The 15,867-nt window shown below is 42.8% G+C and overlaps 1 protein-coding gene across 2 annotated transcripts in view; it reads left to right on the top strand.

The window, feature by feature from the left end:
* Positions 1-15,867, top strand: part of NCKAP1L (NCK associated protein 1 like) — a 45,343-nt gene that overhangs the window by 10,043 nt on the left and 19,433 nt on the right. For both annotated transcript variants that reach the window (XR_011566541.1, XM_070788983.1), the window contains exons 10-20: positions 5,864-5,920; positions 6,204-6,300; positions 6,835-6,944; positions 7,120-7,252; positions 7,629-7,710; positions 7,886-7,944; positions 8,475-8,620; positions 9,738-9,870; positions 10,184-10,303; positions 12,833-12,978; positions 13,286-13,417. Coding sequence is in view for 1 of the 2 variants with exons in the window: in XM_070788983.1 (XP_070645084.1) it covers positions 5,864-5,920; positions 6,204-6,300; positions 6,835-6,944; positions 7,120-7,252; positions 7,629-7,710; positions 7,886-7,944; positions 8,475-8,620; positions 9,738-9,870; positions 10,184-10,303; positions 12,833-12,978; positions 13,286-13,417 (1,215 nt within the window). In the remaining variant the exon portion in view is untranslated. The remainder of the gene's footprint in view (positions 1-5,863; positions 5,921-6,203; positions 6,301-6,834; positions 6,945-7,119; positions 7,253-7,628; positions 7,711-7,885; positions 7,945-8,474; positions 8,621-9,737; positions 9,871-10,183; positions 10,304-12,832; positions 12,979-13,285; positions 13,418-15,867) is intronic.

Genomic DNA, 15,867 nt, shown 5'->3' with positions numbered 1-15,867 from the left:
CCTGAGAGCCAAGCTAATCTTTGGGGATTTTTAGCCCCTCCTAACATCCTTTTCTAGTCTCCATGAGTGTCCCGAGTATAGGTATTAAGACATAGTTCTAATTATCAAAGAAATATTTATTGAATACATACTATTTACTAAGTACTTCACTCGATAGAGTAACTAATAAGTTAGCATAGAGGTTAAGATCATGGACCCTGAAACAAGATTACCTGACTTTGAATTCCAGCTCTGCCCTGACTGACTATGTGATCTTGGGCAAGTTACTTAGCTTCTCTATGCCAGGGCTGTTTATCTATAAATGATAGTACTTCCCTATGACCTACCTCCTAGGGTTGTTAGGAGGAATGAAAGAGTAACTACTTACAAAGCATGTAGAAAAGTGCTTGGTATGTTGTGATGCAGTCTATGTGCTTTTAAACAAAGACAGAATCTCTGCTCTCACAGAGCTTGCAAATTAGTGAAAAATAGATAAACTGTTGTGATATCATAAGGGATTAGAATGTATAAACACAAACTGCTTTAGACTGGCTTTGGAGGATCCAGCAAAACCTGGGGACAGACCTGAAGAGTTAAACAAGTGAATTGTGTATGTGTGTGTGTGTAGGAGTTGTGGGGGCATGGATGGAGAGGCAGGGAAGTTGCTTAAGGCAGAGAAAGATACTTTAGGCAGAGAAACTGTCAAGGTTTCAAGGCAAGAGGGAGCATAGCATTTTCTAAGAAATTCATGTAGCTCTGGTTACAGAAATGAAGAAGTTGTCAAGACAAACTTGGAGAGGTAAGTTGGGGCCTCGGATGCCCTGGCATCTATTCTATTTGAGCCTATTCTAAAAGGGATAGGGAGTCATTGAATGATTTTTAAACAGGGCAGTGACACAACCATATTTACATTTTAGAAAAAGTCACTCTGGCTGCAGGGAAGAAAAGAAGTCAGATGGAAAAAACTAGAGGCAGAGGTTAATGAAGTGAATTAGGAGAAACTGAGGATGAAGTCAAAGTTTCTGGAATGGATACTTGGCATTCCTTAAGATAGAGAATACATGATAAAAGCTATTTTGTGGGAAAAGGTTGTGAATTCAGTTTTGAGCAGCTTGAATTTGAAGTATTTGTAGAACACTGAAGATAAATGTATGTTAGACCTTTTACCTTTTGGTTGTGGAATTTAGGGGAGATATTTGGATTCAGATTAAGTTTGGCAAAATGGTGATCAAAGCCTCGGGCGTAGGTGAGATTACTCACAGAGAATGTGTGAAGTGAGAAAACACTGGGATAGAACCTCTGAGACATTGAAATGTAAGGGCCAGCAGAGGCAGAGAAATCAATGAGAGGAATAACCGAGGCAAGGGAAGAAGACATGTCAAGAAGAAAGGACTGATTATCTATGTTTGAGAGGTCAAATGAGAACTGGAAAATGTTTATTTAATTTATTTGTAAAGATGGTCTTAGTCCCCTTCTTGTTCAGTTCAGTTCAGTCCAGTCACTCAGTCATGTCTGACTCTTTGCAACCTCATGGACGTCAGCACGCCAGGCCTCCCTGTACATCACCAACTCCCGGAGCCTACTCAAACTCATGTCCATCGCATTGGTGATGTCATCCAACCATCTCATCCTCTGTCATCCCCTTCTACTCCCACCTTCAATCTTTCCCAGCATCAGGGTGTTTTCCAGTGAGTTGGCTCTTCTCATCAGGTGGCCAAAATATTGGAGTTCCAGCTTCAGCATCAGTCCTTCCAATGAATATTCAGGGCTGATTTCCTTTAGGGTGGACTGGTTGGATCTCCTTGCAGTCCAAGGGACTCTCAAGAGTATCCTCCAACACCACAGTTCAAAAGCATCAATTCTTGGGTGCTCAGCTTTCTTTATAGTCCAACTCTCACATCCATACATGGCTACTAGAAAAACCATAGCTTTGACAAGGTGGACTTTTGCTGGCAAAGTAATGTCTCTGCTTTTTAATATGCTGTCTAGGTTGGTCATAACTTTCCTTCCAAGGAGCAAGTGTCTTTTAATTTCATGGCTGCAGTCACCATCTGCAGTGATTTTGGAGCCCCCCCAAAATAAAGTCTGTCATTGTTTCCACCATTTCTCCATCTATTTGCCATGAAGTGATGGGACCAGATGCCATGATCTTAGTTTTTGAATGTTGAGTTTTAAGCCAACTTTTTCACTCTCTTTTTTCACTTTCAAGAGGCTCCAGTTCTTCGCTTTCTGCCATAAAGGTTGTGTCATCTGCATATCTGAGGTTATTGATATTTCTCCCGGCAATCTGGATTCCAGCTTGTGCTTCATTCAGCCCAGCATTTCTTATGATGTACTCTGCATGTAAGTTAAATAAGCAGGGTGACAACATACAGCCTTGACGTAGTCCTTTCCCGATTTGGAACCAATCTGTTGTTCTATGTCCAGTTCTCTGTTGCTTCCTGACCTGCATATGGATAACTTCAATTGAGTATTGAGATCAAAACCTGGATTGCAGTGAGTTTAGGACCAAATAGGAGATGAGCAATTTAGTAAGTAACTCTTTTAAGAAGTTTGACCTTGAAGGGAAGAATAGAGACAGGGTTATAATGAGAAGAAGGTAAGGGATTAAGGAAGGGGTCAAATACCTTTATTATCTTTGTAGTTGCAAAACTAACACCAGAAATGTAAAAAATACCAAGAGGGAGTTGACTACAATCTCATGTCCCCAAATATTTTGGTGCATGTCCTCTAGATGCTTGTGAATATATATGAACATATAGAGGGGTGTGTTTATTTTTAGCCTTATATAAGCAATTGATAAAAAGCAATGGATCCATATTCTACATTATATTGTGAAGTTTTTAAAAAAAACTTACTGTATTTTGTATATCTTTGCATATCAGTCTATAGGCATTTATTCTTTTTAAGAGTCAAATAGTATTTCCTTATGTGGTTGTAACATAATTTATTAATCCAATCCACTATTGATGGACATTTGAACTATACCTCTCCCCCACTTTTAAAAAAGCCTTTACAGATACTGTTGTAATGCGTATCTTTAGACATGTATCTTTGTGAACATTTCTATAGGGTAAATTCTCAGAAGTGGATTTTCTGGGTTAAAGGATGTGCATATTTCAAATTTTAATACCTCTTGCCAAATTGTCCTCCAAATAGATGTATTATCAACAGTCTATGAGAATACTTATTCCTCATACTTTCAACAACTGAGTATTATCATTAAAACTCATTTCAAGGTTTGAGAGAGTAAATCTAAGATTAATAATTAGGAGTTACAGGAGGTAAATTGATACTGACATGCAGAAAAACTTTCTAATGATTCCTGCTTCTAGGGATTGGAAGGGATGTTTGAAGGGTATTTAGTTTCCCATCATTCAGAACAACAGTAACATGTAAGACTTATTGTTTAGGGAATTCTTTGACATAAATGATCTAATTTGATCTGCACATTACTTATACTCAGGCATATATATTAATATTGTCTTTCTTTTTTTCTGGCCATGGCACACAGCATACGGGATCTTAGTTCCCTGACCAGGTATTGAACCTGCATCTAGACTCTGCAGTAGAAGGGCGGAGTCTTAACCCCTAGACTGCCACGGAAGTCCCAATATCTTCTTTTACAAATGAGAAAATGGAGGCTCAGTCTCAAGGTCACTCGGTTAGTAGCAGATGGAATTAGGAAATCATTCCAGATTTTTTTGACTCTTAATCCTCTTGCTTTCCATCGTACCAGGTAGAGGATGAAATGACTACCCACCAGGAATGCTGTGGAGTTGAATCCTGATTTGATTACTATGATTTCCTACTCTACATTTCTTTGATTCTGTGCTAAGCTCAGTAATGAGGTGGTCTGGAGAAGAGAAATGAAAGATTATAATAAATTCGACTAACATGGTGGCAACAGATGCAGGACAAGAGAAAACAGATCTAAGGGACATAGGGAACACAGAGCCTACAGTGGTGTGGGATGTTTGAGCATGGGCCACTAGGAGAGAAAAAGAGATATGGTTAAGAGAGTCAGATATTGCAGATAAACAAAGAACAATGAAAAGGCCATTGAATGTGGTGATCCAGAAGTTGATGGTGACCTTAAAGAGAGCAATTTGTTTATTGTCTGAGGCCATATGGGCTTCAAGGGTCAGTGAAAGGTGAGGTGAAAAAGAATAAAGGTGTCTCTGGAGGAGATTGGTGGTATAAGGGGAATGGGCAGAGTTCAGTAGATGGTCAGGGTCAGTCGAGGGTCCTAATTCTTAGGGAGACGTGTTGGGAGAAGAGAATAAACCGGTGGGGAGAGTGGAGGATTACAGTGATCAAAGGACAATTGAGGAAGTTAAATTCTAAGAGGAGGTGGGAAGGGAACCCAGCTGGAATAACTACTTTTACTTGAGAGCAGGGCCTGTGTCATATTGATGCACTGCTTCTTTGTATTGCCTTCAAACCTGGAAAAGTCCTTTAGCCTGAAGGTGTCAAGGCAGGAGCACAGGACAAGAAATCTATTCTCTACTTCCTCATTTAAACCCTATGTGACCTTGGGCAAGCCATTTTTCTTTCCTAGGTATTATTTTCTTCATCTGAAAAATAATGATGAGAACTAGATAATCTTTAAGTGGCATGACTATGCCAAAGCCTTTGACTGTGTGGATCACAATAAACTGTGGAAAATTCTGAAGGAGATGGGAATACCAGACCACCTGACCTCCCTCTTGAGAAACCTATATGCTGGTCAGGAAGCAACAGTTAGAACTGGACATGGAACAACAGACTGGTTCCAACTAGGAAAATGAGTACGTCAAGGCTGTATATTGTCACCCTGCTTATTTAACTTATGTGTAGAGTACATCATGAGAAATGCTGGGCTGGATGAAGCACAAGCTGGAATCAAGATTGCCGGGAGAAATATCAATAACCTCAGATATGCAGATGACATGACCTTTATGGCAGAAAGTGAAGAAGAACTAAAGAGCCTTTTGATGAAAGTGAAAGAGGAGAGTAAAAAGTTGGCTTAAAACTCAACATTCAGAAAACGAAGATCATGGCATCTGGTCCCATCACTTGATGCCAAATAGATGGAGAAACAATGGAAACAGTGACAGACTTTATTTTTTTGGGCTCCAAAACCACTGCAGATGGTGATTGCAACCATGAAATTAAAAGACACTTATTCCTTGGAAGGAAAGTTATGACCAACCTAGACAGCATATTTAAAAGCAGAGACATTACTTTGCCAACAAAGGTCCGTCTAGTCAAGACTATGGTTTTTCCAGTAGTCATGTATGGATGTGAGAGTTGGACTATAAAGAAAGCTGAGCACCAAAGAATTGATGCTTTTGAAGTGTGGTGTTGGAGAAGACTCTTGAGAGTCCCTTGGACTGTAAGGAGATCCAACTAGTCCATACTAAAGGACATCAGTCCTGGGTGTTCATTGGAAGGACTGATGTTGAAGCTGAAACTCCAATATTTTGGCCACCTGATGTGAAGAGCTGACTCATTTGAAAAGACCCTGATGCTGGGAAAGATTGAGGGCAGGAGGAGAAGGGGACGACAGAGGATGAGATGATTGGATGGCATCACCGACTTAATGGACATGGGTTTGGGTGGACTCCGGCAGTTGGTGATGGACAGGGAGGCCTGGTGCGCTGCAGTTCACGGGGTTGCAAAGACTCGGACGTGACTGAGCAACTGTACTGACTGAACTGAAGTGACATGAGTCTCTTATTAGTAGGCTGGGGTTAAAAGTAGTGTTTAGAAAGATCCTGATGGTGAGCGCTGTCCATGCTTCCTGCAGACTGTAGTTTGGAATCTCCGGGGACTGGGAAGGTGGGACGAGGACTCTAACTGGAGGTGTGGCCAACCCTTCTGTGCTTGTGTCAATTCTCAGGTATGGCAAGCGAGTGGCCGACATAAAGGAAAGCAAGGAACATGCAATTGCAAACAGGTAAAGGCAAAGAATGAGCTCTTCCAGAAGGGATGGAATAGGCATCTCTCCTGACCTTTGCTGTTACCCAAGCTACCCCTATTTCTGTACAGATTTATTGTCTCAACCCAAGAACTCGCTGTTGCCCCACAGGGTCTTGTGTTTCCTTCCTTTCTAACTGTGGCCTTGAACCTTCCTCCTGGCTGACACCCCTTCCTAAAGGTAGATCTCGTCTGCTCTGCGTTTGGAGGATTTTTGAGGGTAGGAGAGGCAATATTCTCTAGTTTCTGCTTTCTTTCCTCAGTGGCCAGTTTCACTCTCAACGGCGCCAGTTTCTGCGAATAGCTGTGAAGGAGCTGGAGACTGTGTTAACCGATGAACCAGGACTACTGGGTCCCAAGGCAAGAGAAAGAGAGGAAGGGAAGCATGATTTGGCATTCCTGAGTTTCTGCATTTCTAAGTTTTTTGTTCTGTTTGAGTGTGTGGTTCCCTTGAATCTTCTTGGAGTACCCTAAAACTTGTTGTATCTCTCTTTTGGGCACTATCATACAGTATCATATGTTATAGTTATTTGCATACTTGCCTTATCCTCTATTTGAGTGTGAGCTAATTAAAGACAGAGCTTGCTTTTTTTTTTTAACCACATAAATACCTAGTAAATATTTTACAAATTTAATTTGATAAGGTGGTATTGACCTAGTAAATATTTCTAAAATTTAATTTGATAAGGTGGTATTGTGAACTCATGTCAACGTATATATAGGTCTGATTCTCGTGGGATGCTTTTTTTGTGGGTCTCTGTGTTTAATATTGGACACTGTTGTTGGTATGGCTACACAGTTGTATCTATAAGCACATTTTCATGATGGTTTTCTCTGTGCTTTGAAATCCATTTCTAAAGTTGAAAATCCTCATAGTCTCTGTCCCCTCCATAGGCCCTTTTTGCTTTCATGGCCCTGTCCTTCATTCGTGATGAAGTCACTTGGCTGGTTCGCCACACAGAAAATGTCACCAAGACGAAGACGCCTGAGGACTACGTTGACTCGTTAGTTCTTGGCATAGTTAAGAATCTTGACTTTAGACGGACTGGGAAAAGGGACGGGGAGTGGTGCATCAGATGACCTCGGGAGGTCTCAGTTTCTGCCCTGTTGCCACTGTCTTTGTCTCAGGTCATATTTTCAGTCTCACACTGCCCTCTGTTCTCATCCTCGACTTTGCAGGAGCATTGCAGAACTGCTTTTCCTGTTGGAGGAGGTTAGGGCTCTGGTCCGAAGACATGTCAAGGTGATTCAGCAGTACCACCTTCAGTACCTGGCCAGATTTGATGCTCTTGTGCTCAGTGACATCATTCAAGTATGTTTAGTTGATGATACTTTGGAAATTTGGGGGTGATCCCTGGTCATTTTTCTCTGGGGGTCACCTTGACTGAATCTCATGCTCTGTAGATTGTGTGTCAAAAGCCCAATTTCCTCCTTGACGTTTGTTAAAATTTAAAAAAAGGACTAATAATCTTAGTAATTTTCCTCCCAAGTGATGCCAACAGGAGAGAAAATAAAGGGCAGTTGGATGTTAGCATTGAACTCAGGGAGTTTCTGCTGTGTTTTGCTTGGCTCTTTTTTGTTTGTGACACTTGGCAGTTCCTTCTACCTTCATATACTGGCCAAGCCCTGTGGTCCTCGTTTCTCTCCTGGTGAAACTTATGCTCCCTTGACTCCACCTTCTCTTTTAGAACCTGTCCGTGTGTCCTGAGGAGGAGTCCATCATAATGTCCTCATTCGTCAGTACCCTCTCCTCTCTGAATCTCAAACAAGGTAACTGGAGGGAAGAGGGGGAGAAAGAGTGAAGGCGAACATTTTTTTCTCTAGAAATATGGGTCTCTTGAGCCAGGGAGTAGCCGAGGTGACTTTGAAGAGGACCTACCATTTCGTGCAATTGGATAGAGGTGCTGTTTTATTATTTCCTTTGAAACTTCTGTTTTTCTTGCAGTTGATAATGGAGAAAAATTTGAATTTTCTGGATTGAGACTAGACTGGTTCCGTCTACAGGTAGGTTTGCTTCTGAGAATGGTCCCCCATTCTTAAGGTTTTTCCTTACTTACAATCCCCCCCTCTCTTTTTTAGAATTTTATTTATTTTTTGGCTGTGTTGGATCTTCATTGCTGAATGGGTTTTTCTCTAGTTGTGGTGCATGGGCTTCTCATTGCAGTGGCTTCTCTTGTTGCAGAGCATGGGTCCTTGGGCACGTGGGCTTCAGTAGTTGTGGGTCCCAGGCTCTAGAGCACAGGCTCAATAATTGTGGAGCATGGGCTTAGTTGTTCCGCGTGCAGCATGTGGGATCTTCCCAGACCAGGGGTCAAACCTGTGTCTCCTGTATTGGCAGATGGATTCGTTACCACTGAGTCACTGAACCACCAGGAAACTCCCCTTCCTCCTCTTTTTAACTCCAAAGTTCTGCTGTATGGAATAAAAACTGCTGATTGGATGGGACAAATCTCAGTCAAACTGTAGTCCCAAGACTGGGGAGTCTTTTTCATTTGTCTTGTTCTTCTCCCCCCTTTCCCCACCTCCAACCATAGGCATATACCAGTGTGGCTAAGGCTCCCCTGCACTTGCATGAGAACCCAGACTTAGCCAAGGTGATGAACCTCATTGTCTTTCACTCCCGAATGCTGGACTCAGTAGAGAATATGCTGGTGGAAACTTCTGATTTATCTACTTTCTGGTATGTCCTGAGCTCTTTATCAATTAACCTAATCTCTTGCCTGGCCTCTGTGGAGCACTCTAATTCCCCCAGACACTGGGAAGACTTGTTTTCTTTGAGATCTCTTTAGAGGCAGATGCTATAACTCCACGGTTTCTTCATTCCAGTTCTTATCAAATGGTAGGAATTTGAAGCTGATTCCCTTTTGTGCTGGCTTTCTTTAGGGAAGCCAGTTGGACTCCACACAGTCTTGACTTCTCTGGGATAATTCATCAATTGTCTGTTCTTCATTGTTATCTTTGGAAACTTCTTTAGCATCTTTTTTTTTGGACCTTGTAATTTAAGAGACATGGAAAAGGTGGAAGTTTAGTGGAGATGACTGAAAATAATTGGGAGGGCTGGGGAACAGGGCCTTTAGAGAGTGCACATGATTGTCTTACTTAGGTATCATTTGGCCTTTACTCAGTGACCACTGTTGTGCATAACTCTACCCTTTGAGGAATCAAACATACAATACAATATGTTGGCTCTGCTGTCTGCATCCTGCATGGTTAGGAAGGTATAATACCCACATGTGAAAAGGACATAATAATGGCAAATATGCATGCCATTGAGAGGATACAGGATTGGGGAAAGATCAGTCTCATGGAATTACAGAGAAAGTTTTCTGGAGCCTAAGTGTCAAATTTTGGGACGGATGTAGATTAGTAGTATTGAGAGGCTTCTAAATCAGGGCTCAAATCATGCAGGGGTTCTGGGGAAAGAATAGCAATTTTGTACAAGAAAAGGGAAGGAGACATTACTAGCCTGCCCTGGGATCCAGTTAAAAAAAAGACTGAAAGGGTTGAGTTTCTTGGTTTTCTCTCTGCTTTAAGAGTAGGGAATTTAAAGAGGGAGGGATGAATATCAATAAATATTTGTTCAGGGAGGGGAGTTTGGGGGTGAATGGATACATGTATATGTATGGCTGAGTCTCTTTGCTGTCCACCTGAAAGTATCACAACATTGTTAATTGGCTATACTCCAGTACAAAGTAAAAAGTTTTAAAAAAACTTTTGTTGAAAGAATCAATATTCTCTCCACCTCAGAGGAAGCAGCTCCTAAACCCTGGTCCTGAGTCTCCTTGTCTGTTCCATAGCTTTCATCTCCGTACCTTCGAGAAGATGTTTGCTGTGACCCTGGAGGAACCCTCCATGTTCCGTTACGCCATTGCTTTCCCCCTCATCTGTGCTCACTTTGTCCACTGCACGCATGAGATGTGCCCGGAGGAGGTGCGTGTCCTGAGCTCCAAACCCTGTCATCCCTCTAACCATGTCTCATTATTATTTCCTCAAAACGCAGTTTCAGGGGTTGATTTTGGCCCCAGGAAGGGTACCCATAGATACCTGGGTATCTTTTGGCCCCGTAGATATCTGGTGCAAGTCCCTGAATGTCTCAGCTTTATGTGCAGGGTGTCCTCTCTCTGGGTCTCATTTTCTTCTTCTGTAGAAGTGGGTGGCTCAGGCTGGGGTCAGAACAGTATTATGTGGAAGACACGGCTGTCTTGGTGATGACACTTTCTTGCTTGGGTCCTCTTTCCCGCAGTACCCTCACCTGAAGAACCATGGCCTTCATCACTGCAACTCCTTCCTGGAAGAGCTGGCCAAGCAGACTAGCAACTGCGTCCTGGAGATCTGTGCTGAACAGCGAAACCTGAGTGAGCAGGTGGGTTCAGCCCTCTCTCTGTTTCAGTCTCCCCTCTGCTACTCCACCATGCCTTCTTGCTATCTACCTCTGTCTTCTTCTCAAATACCAAGTTCTCTAAGCCTTTCAGGTAGGGCTAGGGCTTTTGTATGCATGAGTTTATGGCAGGCTTCTTTTCTTAGTGTCATCCCTTTAATCTTTACTCCCTTGGGACTTGATAGAAGTGTCTAAAAATACCCTTATTTGAACAGTTGCACTTCAGCAAAATCTGGTCTTTCATCTGAAGAGTTTCAAGAGATGAGTTAACTTTCTAATTTGCTTCTCCTCCTCTCTCTGCCCTGCATACACATACTTAGAACAACGGCCCCCAGATCACCTGTCTTGTCTCACTGTTCTGTCCATCTGCACCCTAATCTGCAGCTATCTGAACATTTTCAGGCACCTCCTCTGTGTTTATCTTCAGGGTTGCTTTTATGTCTTTGTTGTTTTCCCCTCCCCTCCCTTGACTGACTCATAGCACCTGGTCATGATTAGCTCAACCTAAATTTATAGAACATTTGAAAATGAGGGACTCGTTCTGCTGTTGCCCTGGAGTCCTTCAGGTTTCCTAGACTACCCAGGCTTCCTGGGTTTGAGTCAGGCTTTGTAGCAACTTTGGTAGGAGGGGAGTCAGGTTGTGTGTGTGAGCGTGTGCGTGTGTGTGTGTGTGTATACATATGCCCAGTTATATTATTACTGAACCTTCCCATTTTCTCATATGTAAAATGTGGATAAAAATAATTTATTAGTAGAAGTAGCATAAAGATGAAATGAAATAGAGTATGTTAAGTATTTGGTATGTAATTCTCAATAGATGTTAGCTGCTCTATTATTTGGTATTTTTTGGGCACTAAGGCCTGTGCTGGGGTTTTGGGATGGAAAGGTACACAGTTCTGGCCCTTGGGGAATGTTCCAGTCTAAGGGAAAAAGAAGTACAAATACATGTTTGAAAGACATTTAAATAATTAATGCAAAGAAGATATGTAAACAATTATGGGTATATTCATCACTCAACTTGAATACCTACTATACACGCAAAAGCACACAGTTAAAGATATTTGCTCAGTGCTGGGTCAGGGGTGACTGAAACATAATGTGAGTATTATTTTCACACACAACAAAACTTTTGCAAATGAATATTGGCCCCTCCAAAGTTGTCATTTTGAATAAATAATTAATGATGTTGCATTACTAATGGAGCTACATTTTTTGGAATTACTTTCAGAATCTACCCACAGACCCTGTTGCATAATTTCAAGGTTGACACATCTTTGCCCATCATGGTAGACCTGATTTTTTTTGGAAATAGTAGGAACTTGAACTTTAAAAAAAACCAATTGTGACTATAAAGTAAGAAAACCAGCTTAATCATGGCTATTATCCTATTGTAAGAGTAATTCCAAATGAGGAGTTTCCAGTCTTGCTCGGCACATACTCAGTGTCATTGGACTAAATGGAGAGAATTCCAGAGTGATTACCTTGAAGGAGAGATCTGAATATATAATTCTATCTTATATTTTCTGTATGGCTAATGGGGGTATCTTGTTAAAGAGAAGAGATGCAGGATTGATGTTTAAGTAACAAGAAATGTAGTATCTTTTTTTTTTTTTTTTTTAAAAGAAGATGTAGGGGCTTCCCTGGTAGCTCAGTGGCAAAGAATCCGCCTGCCAATGCAGGAGACATGGGTTCAATCCCTGGTCTGGCAAGATCCCACATGCCTCAGAGCTGCTAAGCTCATGCACCACAGCTATTGAGCCTGTGCTCTAGAGCCCAGGAGCCACAGTTACTGAGCCCATGCCCTACAACTACTGAGCCTGAGTGCTCCAGAGCCTGTGCTCTGCAACAGGAAAAGCCACCACAATGAGAATCCTGCGCACCACAGCTAGAGAGTAGCCCTCACTCCCCGCAACTAGAGAAAAGCCCGTGCAGCAATGAAGATCCAGCACAGCCAAAAATAAATACATACAATTATAGAAAAAAAGAAGTGGAAAGAGTGCTGGCCACGTTGTGACCTCTGAGTCTTTGGAGGGTTGTGGTAGTGGGGGTGTCTGTCCATGTTCCATATCCATGTGACAGGCTATGAAGGAATATAGCAAGCGAGATGGTAGTTCCACACTAGCAAAAAAACAGACCATCTTCCTAGGTTGGAAGACCCCTGAAAGCACAATTGAGTGGAGCTCTTAGATTCTTTCTACTAGAAATTTTCCACTAGGAAAGACTTTCTCTCAGGAAGTGGATGGGGGAATTGATGATCTGGTCCCTGAAGGAAGTTGCCATCTTGAAACTCTGAAGCTAAACATGGGTAGATATTTAATGAAAGCTAACAGAGGTGAGCATGTGCTAGGTAGGCCCCCAATAGAGAAAGAGATGCATGGACAGAAAGAGAGAGAAAGGCAGAGCAAGCAAAGAACAGGCAATAGTGGAAGGACCTGCTTGTAACTGTCAGGTGGACTACTCGGCAGTTTGAGGAAGGAATCTCATTTTTCCATTCATGTGTGTTTGCTTCTAAAGCTTCTCCCGAAGCACTGTGCCACCACCATCAGCAAGGCCAAGAACAAGAAAACCATGAAGCAGAGGCAGGCTCCCAGAAAAGGAGAGCCTGAGAGGGACAAGCCAGGAGCGGAGAGCCACCGGAAAAACCGCAGCGTTGTCACCAAGTGAGGCCCTGCGCCCTGAAGGGCCAGCCAGCACTATCTCAAGGAAGGGAGGGCAGGGAAGAGAGAAAGTGATGCCAGCAAAGGGGAGCGGAAGTGGTGGTGGGGAATGGCAGATATGGGAAAGCAATTCAATGTGAATTTTCTCCTTTGCGTTTGAAGTCAGCATTAACGTGTACTGTTCTAGGATGAGTTTTTTGAGAAGATGAAAGGGATCCAGGAGTGATGGGCCTGACAGATCCTCCCCAGCTACTAGCAGGCAGGGCCAGACCTGTAATGAGGCTCATTTTGCTTTCTTAATTTTACCCAGCATGGACAAGCTACACCTGAACTTGACGGAGTTGGCACTGACAATGAATCATGTACAGAGCTTCTCTGTGTTTGAACACACCATCTTCCCTTCTGAGTATCTCAGCAGCCACCTGGAGGCCAGATTCAACAGGTATCACTCTTTCCTTGTCTTCTCTTTGCTTAGTATGGTAGTGCTCAAAGTTGGGTTGCATTAGCTCCATCTTGGTGGTCATTCTGAAGCAGCTAATCCGGCATAGGTCCTAGGCATCTCTATTTAAAACAAATAAATGAAGAGAACCCCAAACCTTTATAGGTTATTTTGATAGACAACCAGAAATGGTTTAGTAGAGTGAATGGGGCCTCTGCAGTCAGCAGAGCTGTGTTGATGCTCTTCACTAAGACGCCAGAGCAGGTTATCTATCTTTTGAGCCTCAATTTCCTACCCTATAAAGTAAAGATAATGATATTTACCTTGTTATGAGAATTACCTGTAATTGAGAATCGGTAGAGCGTTAAAGATAATCTTGAGTGACATATATAGGCCTCAACGAAATAAGTTCCCTTCCCCCAACTTTGCCTCTCATTCTGTTGCCCCCGAAATTTGCAGGAACATTCCTTGTATTGAAATTGGGCACTATAGTCAGCAAATTAGGGAATGAGGGGAAGAAGTTTTTATGAGTAATCTGCTAGTCTTCTGTGTTTCTTTTTACAATATGTATACTAGTGTATTCACCCATTCATTCAGCAAGTATTTATTGAACATCTACTGTCTGTTGGCAGCGTTCCCTAAGCTGTTGATACAGCAGTATACAAAAGGAATAAAGATTCCTGGCCACGTGAAGTTTCCTTCTAATGGGAGAGACAAAATAAGAACATTGGATATAGAGTATTAGATTAGAAAATGATAAGCGCTAGAAAGGCAGGAGAAGGAGATAGGAAGGGTATAGCGGTGGCGGCGGTGGTAGAATTTTACGTAGGGTGGCCAGGGAAGGCCTGCTTGAGAAAGTGACATTTGAACGAACTCCCTGAAGGAATTGAGAAAGCTAAGTGGGTAACTGTCTGCGCAAAGAACATTCTAGGCAGAGGAAGCAGCAAGTGTGAAGGGTCTGAGGTGGGAGCGTGCCTGGTATATTCAGTGAGCATGGTGGAGGCCAGTATGAGCGAGCAGGGGGGAAACTGGTAGGACGCGAGGTCAGAGAGGCTGGAGGAGGGGCAGACAGACGGCTCAGCTGCCTCTATGCCACCCTCAGGACTCTGGCTTTGATTCTGAGTGAGACAGGGAGGCTCGGCAGGCTTTGAGCAGGGGCAAGTATAGAAGTAGGGAGAATAGTCAGGAGTCCGTACCTGGATTGTAGGAGATGCAGGCTTGTTTTTTCAATTAGGTTTTTGCCTTGGTGACAGTAAAATTTGTTTTCATACCTTACACTTTAGCTACATGGAAGTAAGTGCCTCAGGCACATATAAAATGTCAAGATGACAATTTGATAATCACCCACGTGCGAACCTTCAGAAACTGGCAGTGGTTTCTAGGCCCTGGAGCAGCATAGGTGCAATATTTTAGTTTTTTTTTTTTTTGATATTTTAGTTTTTCCTGAACATCTCTAATTCTTTCTTCATTGACACTCTTGCTCCTAAAGCCCCGAAGTTGGCCTAAAGGTTTGGCCTCAATGAGAACTCTAAAATAGATTAGGCTTGCATCTGTCCTTTCCATAGTATTTTCCCTCAAATGGTTTTCCTTCTCCTTTTCATCCGGGAAGCAGGTGCTCCTCTTCCCCTCCTCCGCCCCATAAACATTTTTCCAAAAATGCAAAACAAACAAAACTCCCAAACACCTGTGGCTTTAGGGAGGACCTGATGGACTCATTCATATTAATGTGCTGATGACTGACAAAAGCAAGTGTTGACAAGGTCTGATGTTCCTTTTTCTCCTACTGTTTACATTTTTTATTATCGTTGTTTTTATAGTTGTTTATTTATTTAATTTTTGGTCTCCATTGCCACGCGTGGGCTTTCTCTAGTTGGAGCAGGCGGGGGCTACTCTTTGTTCCGGTGTGAAGGCTTCTCTAGTTGCGGGGCACGGGCTCCAGGCATGCGGTCTTCAGTCGTTACGGCTAAAGAGTGAGAGCTCATTAGTTGTGGGACACGGGCTCTGTCGCTCTGCGGCATGTGGGATCTTCCCGGACCAAGGATTGAATTGGTGTTCCTTGCATTGCAAGGCAGGTTCTTAAACACAGGATCACCCTGTTTACATTTTAACAGGGAAGAAAGTCTGAAGGACGAGGACTGAGTCCAACTATGAATTCTCAGGTTCCCGGGGAAGGTATTTTGGAAGGGTCTGGGAGTCCAAGAGGGAGGCGGTGTTGCTGATGTGCCCCTGAAATAATACAGTGCTGACAGTTCTTCCTTCTCTAAGGTTGGCTGGAGCTGTGTGCCAGCCAGGCGCACTCTCTCCACCTGGCATCCCATGGCCACTCAGCATTGCACTGCACATCTAAGGATTTCTGGGTGTGGTTTTCCATTTCTGACAGTGACTGGAACTAATTCTTTCCAAAGAGAAAAGACAAACACTGGCCCTGAGAATACAGGAGGTTATGAGACAGC

This window comes from Bos indicus, chromosome 5, assembly GCF_029378745.1.
Source record: "Bos indicus isolate NIAB-ARS_2022 breed Sahiwal x Tharparkar chromosome 5, NIAB-ARS_B.indTharparkar_mat_pri_1.0, whole genome shotgun sequence".
Classification (NCBI taxonomy): Eukaryota; Metazoa; Chordata; class Mammalia; order Artiodactyla; family Bovidae; genus Bos; species Bos indicus.
The sequence above is the reverse complement of the archived record's forward strand: the minus strand, read 5'-3'. Positions and strand labels throughout refer to the sequence as shown.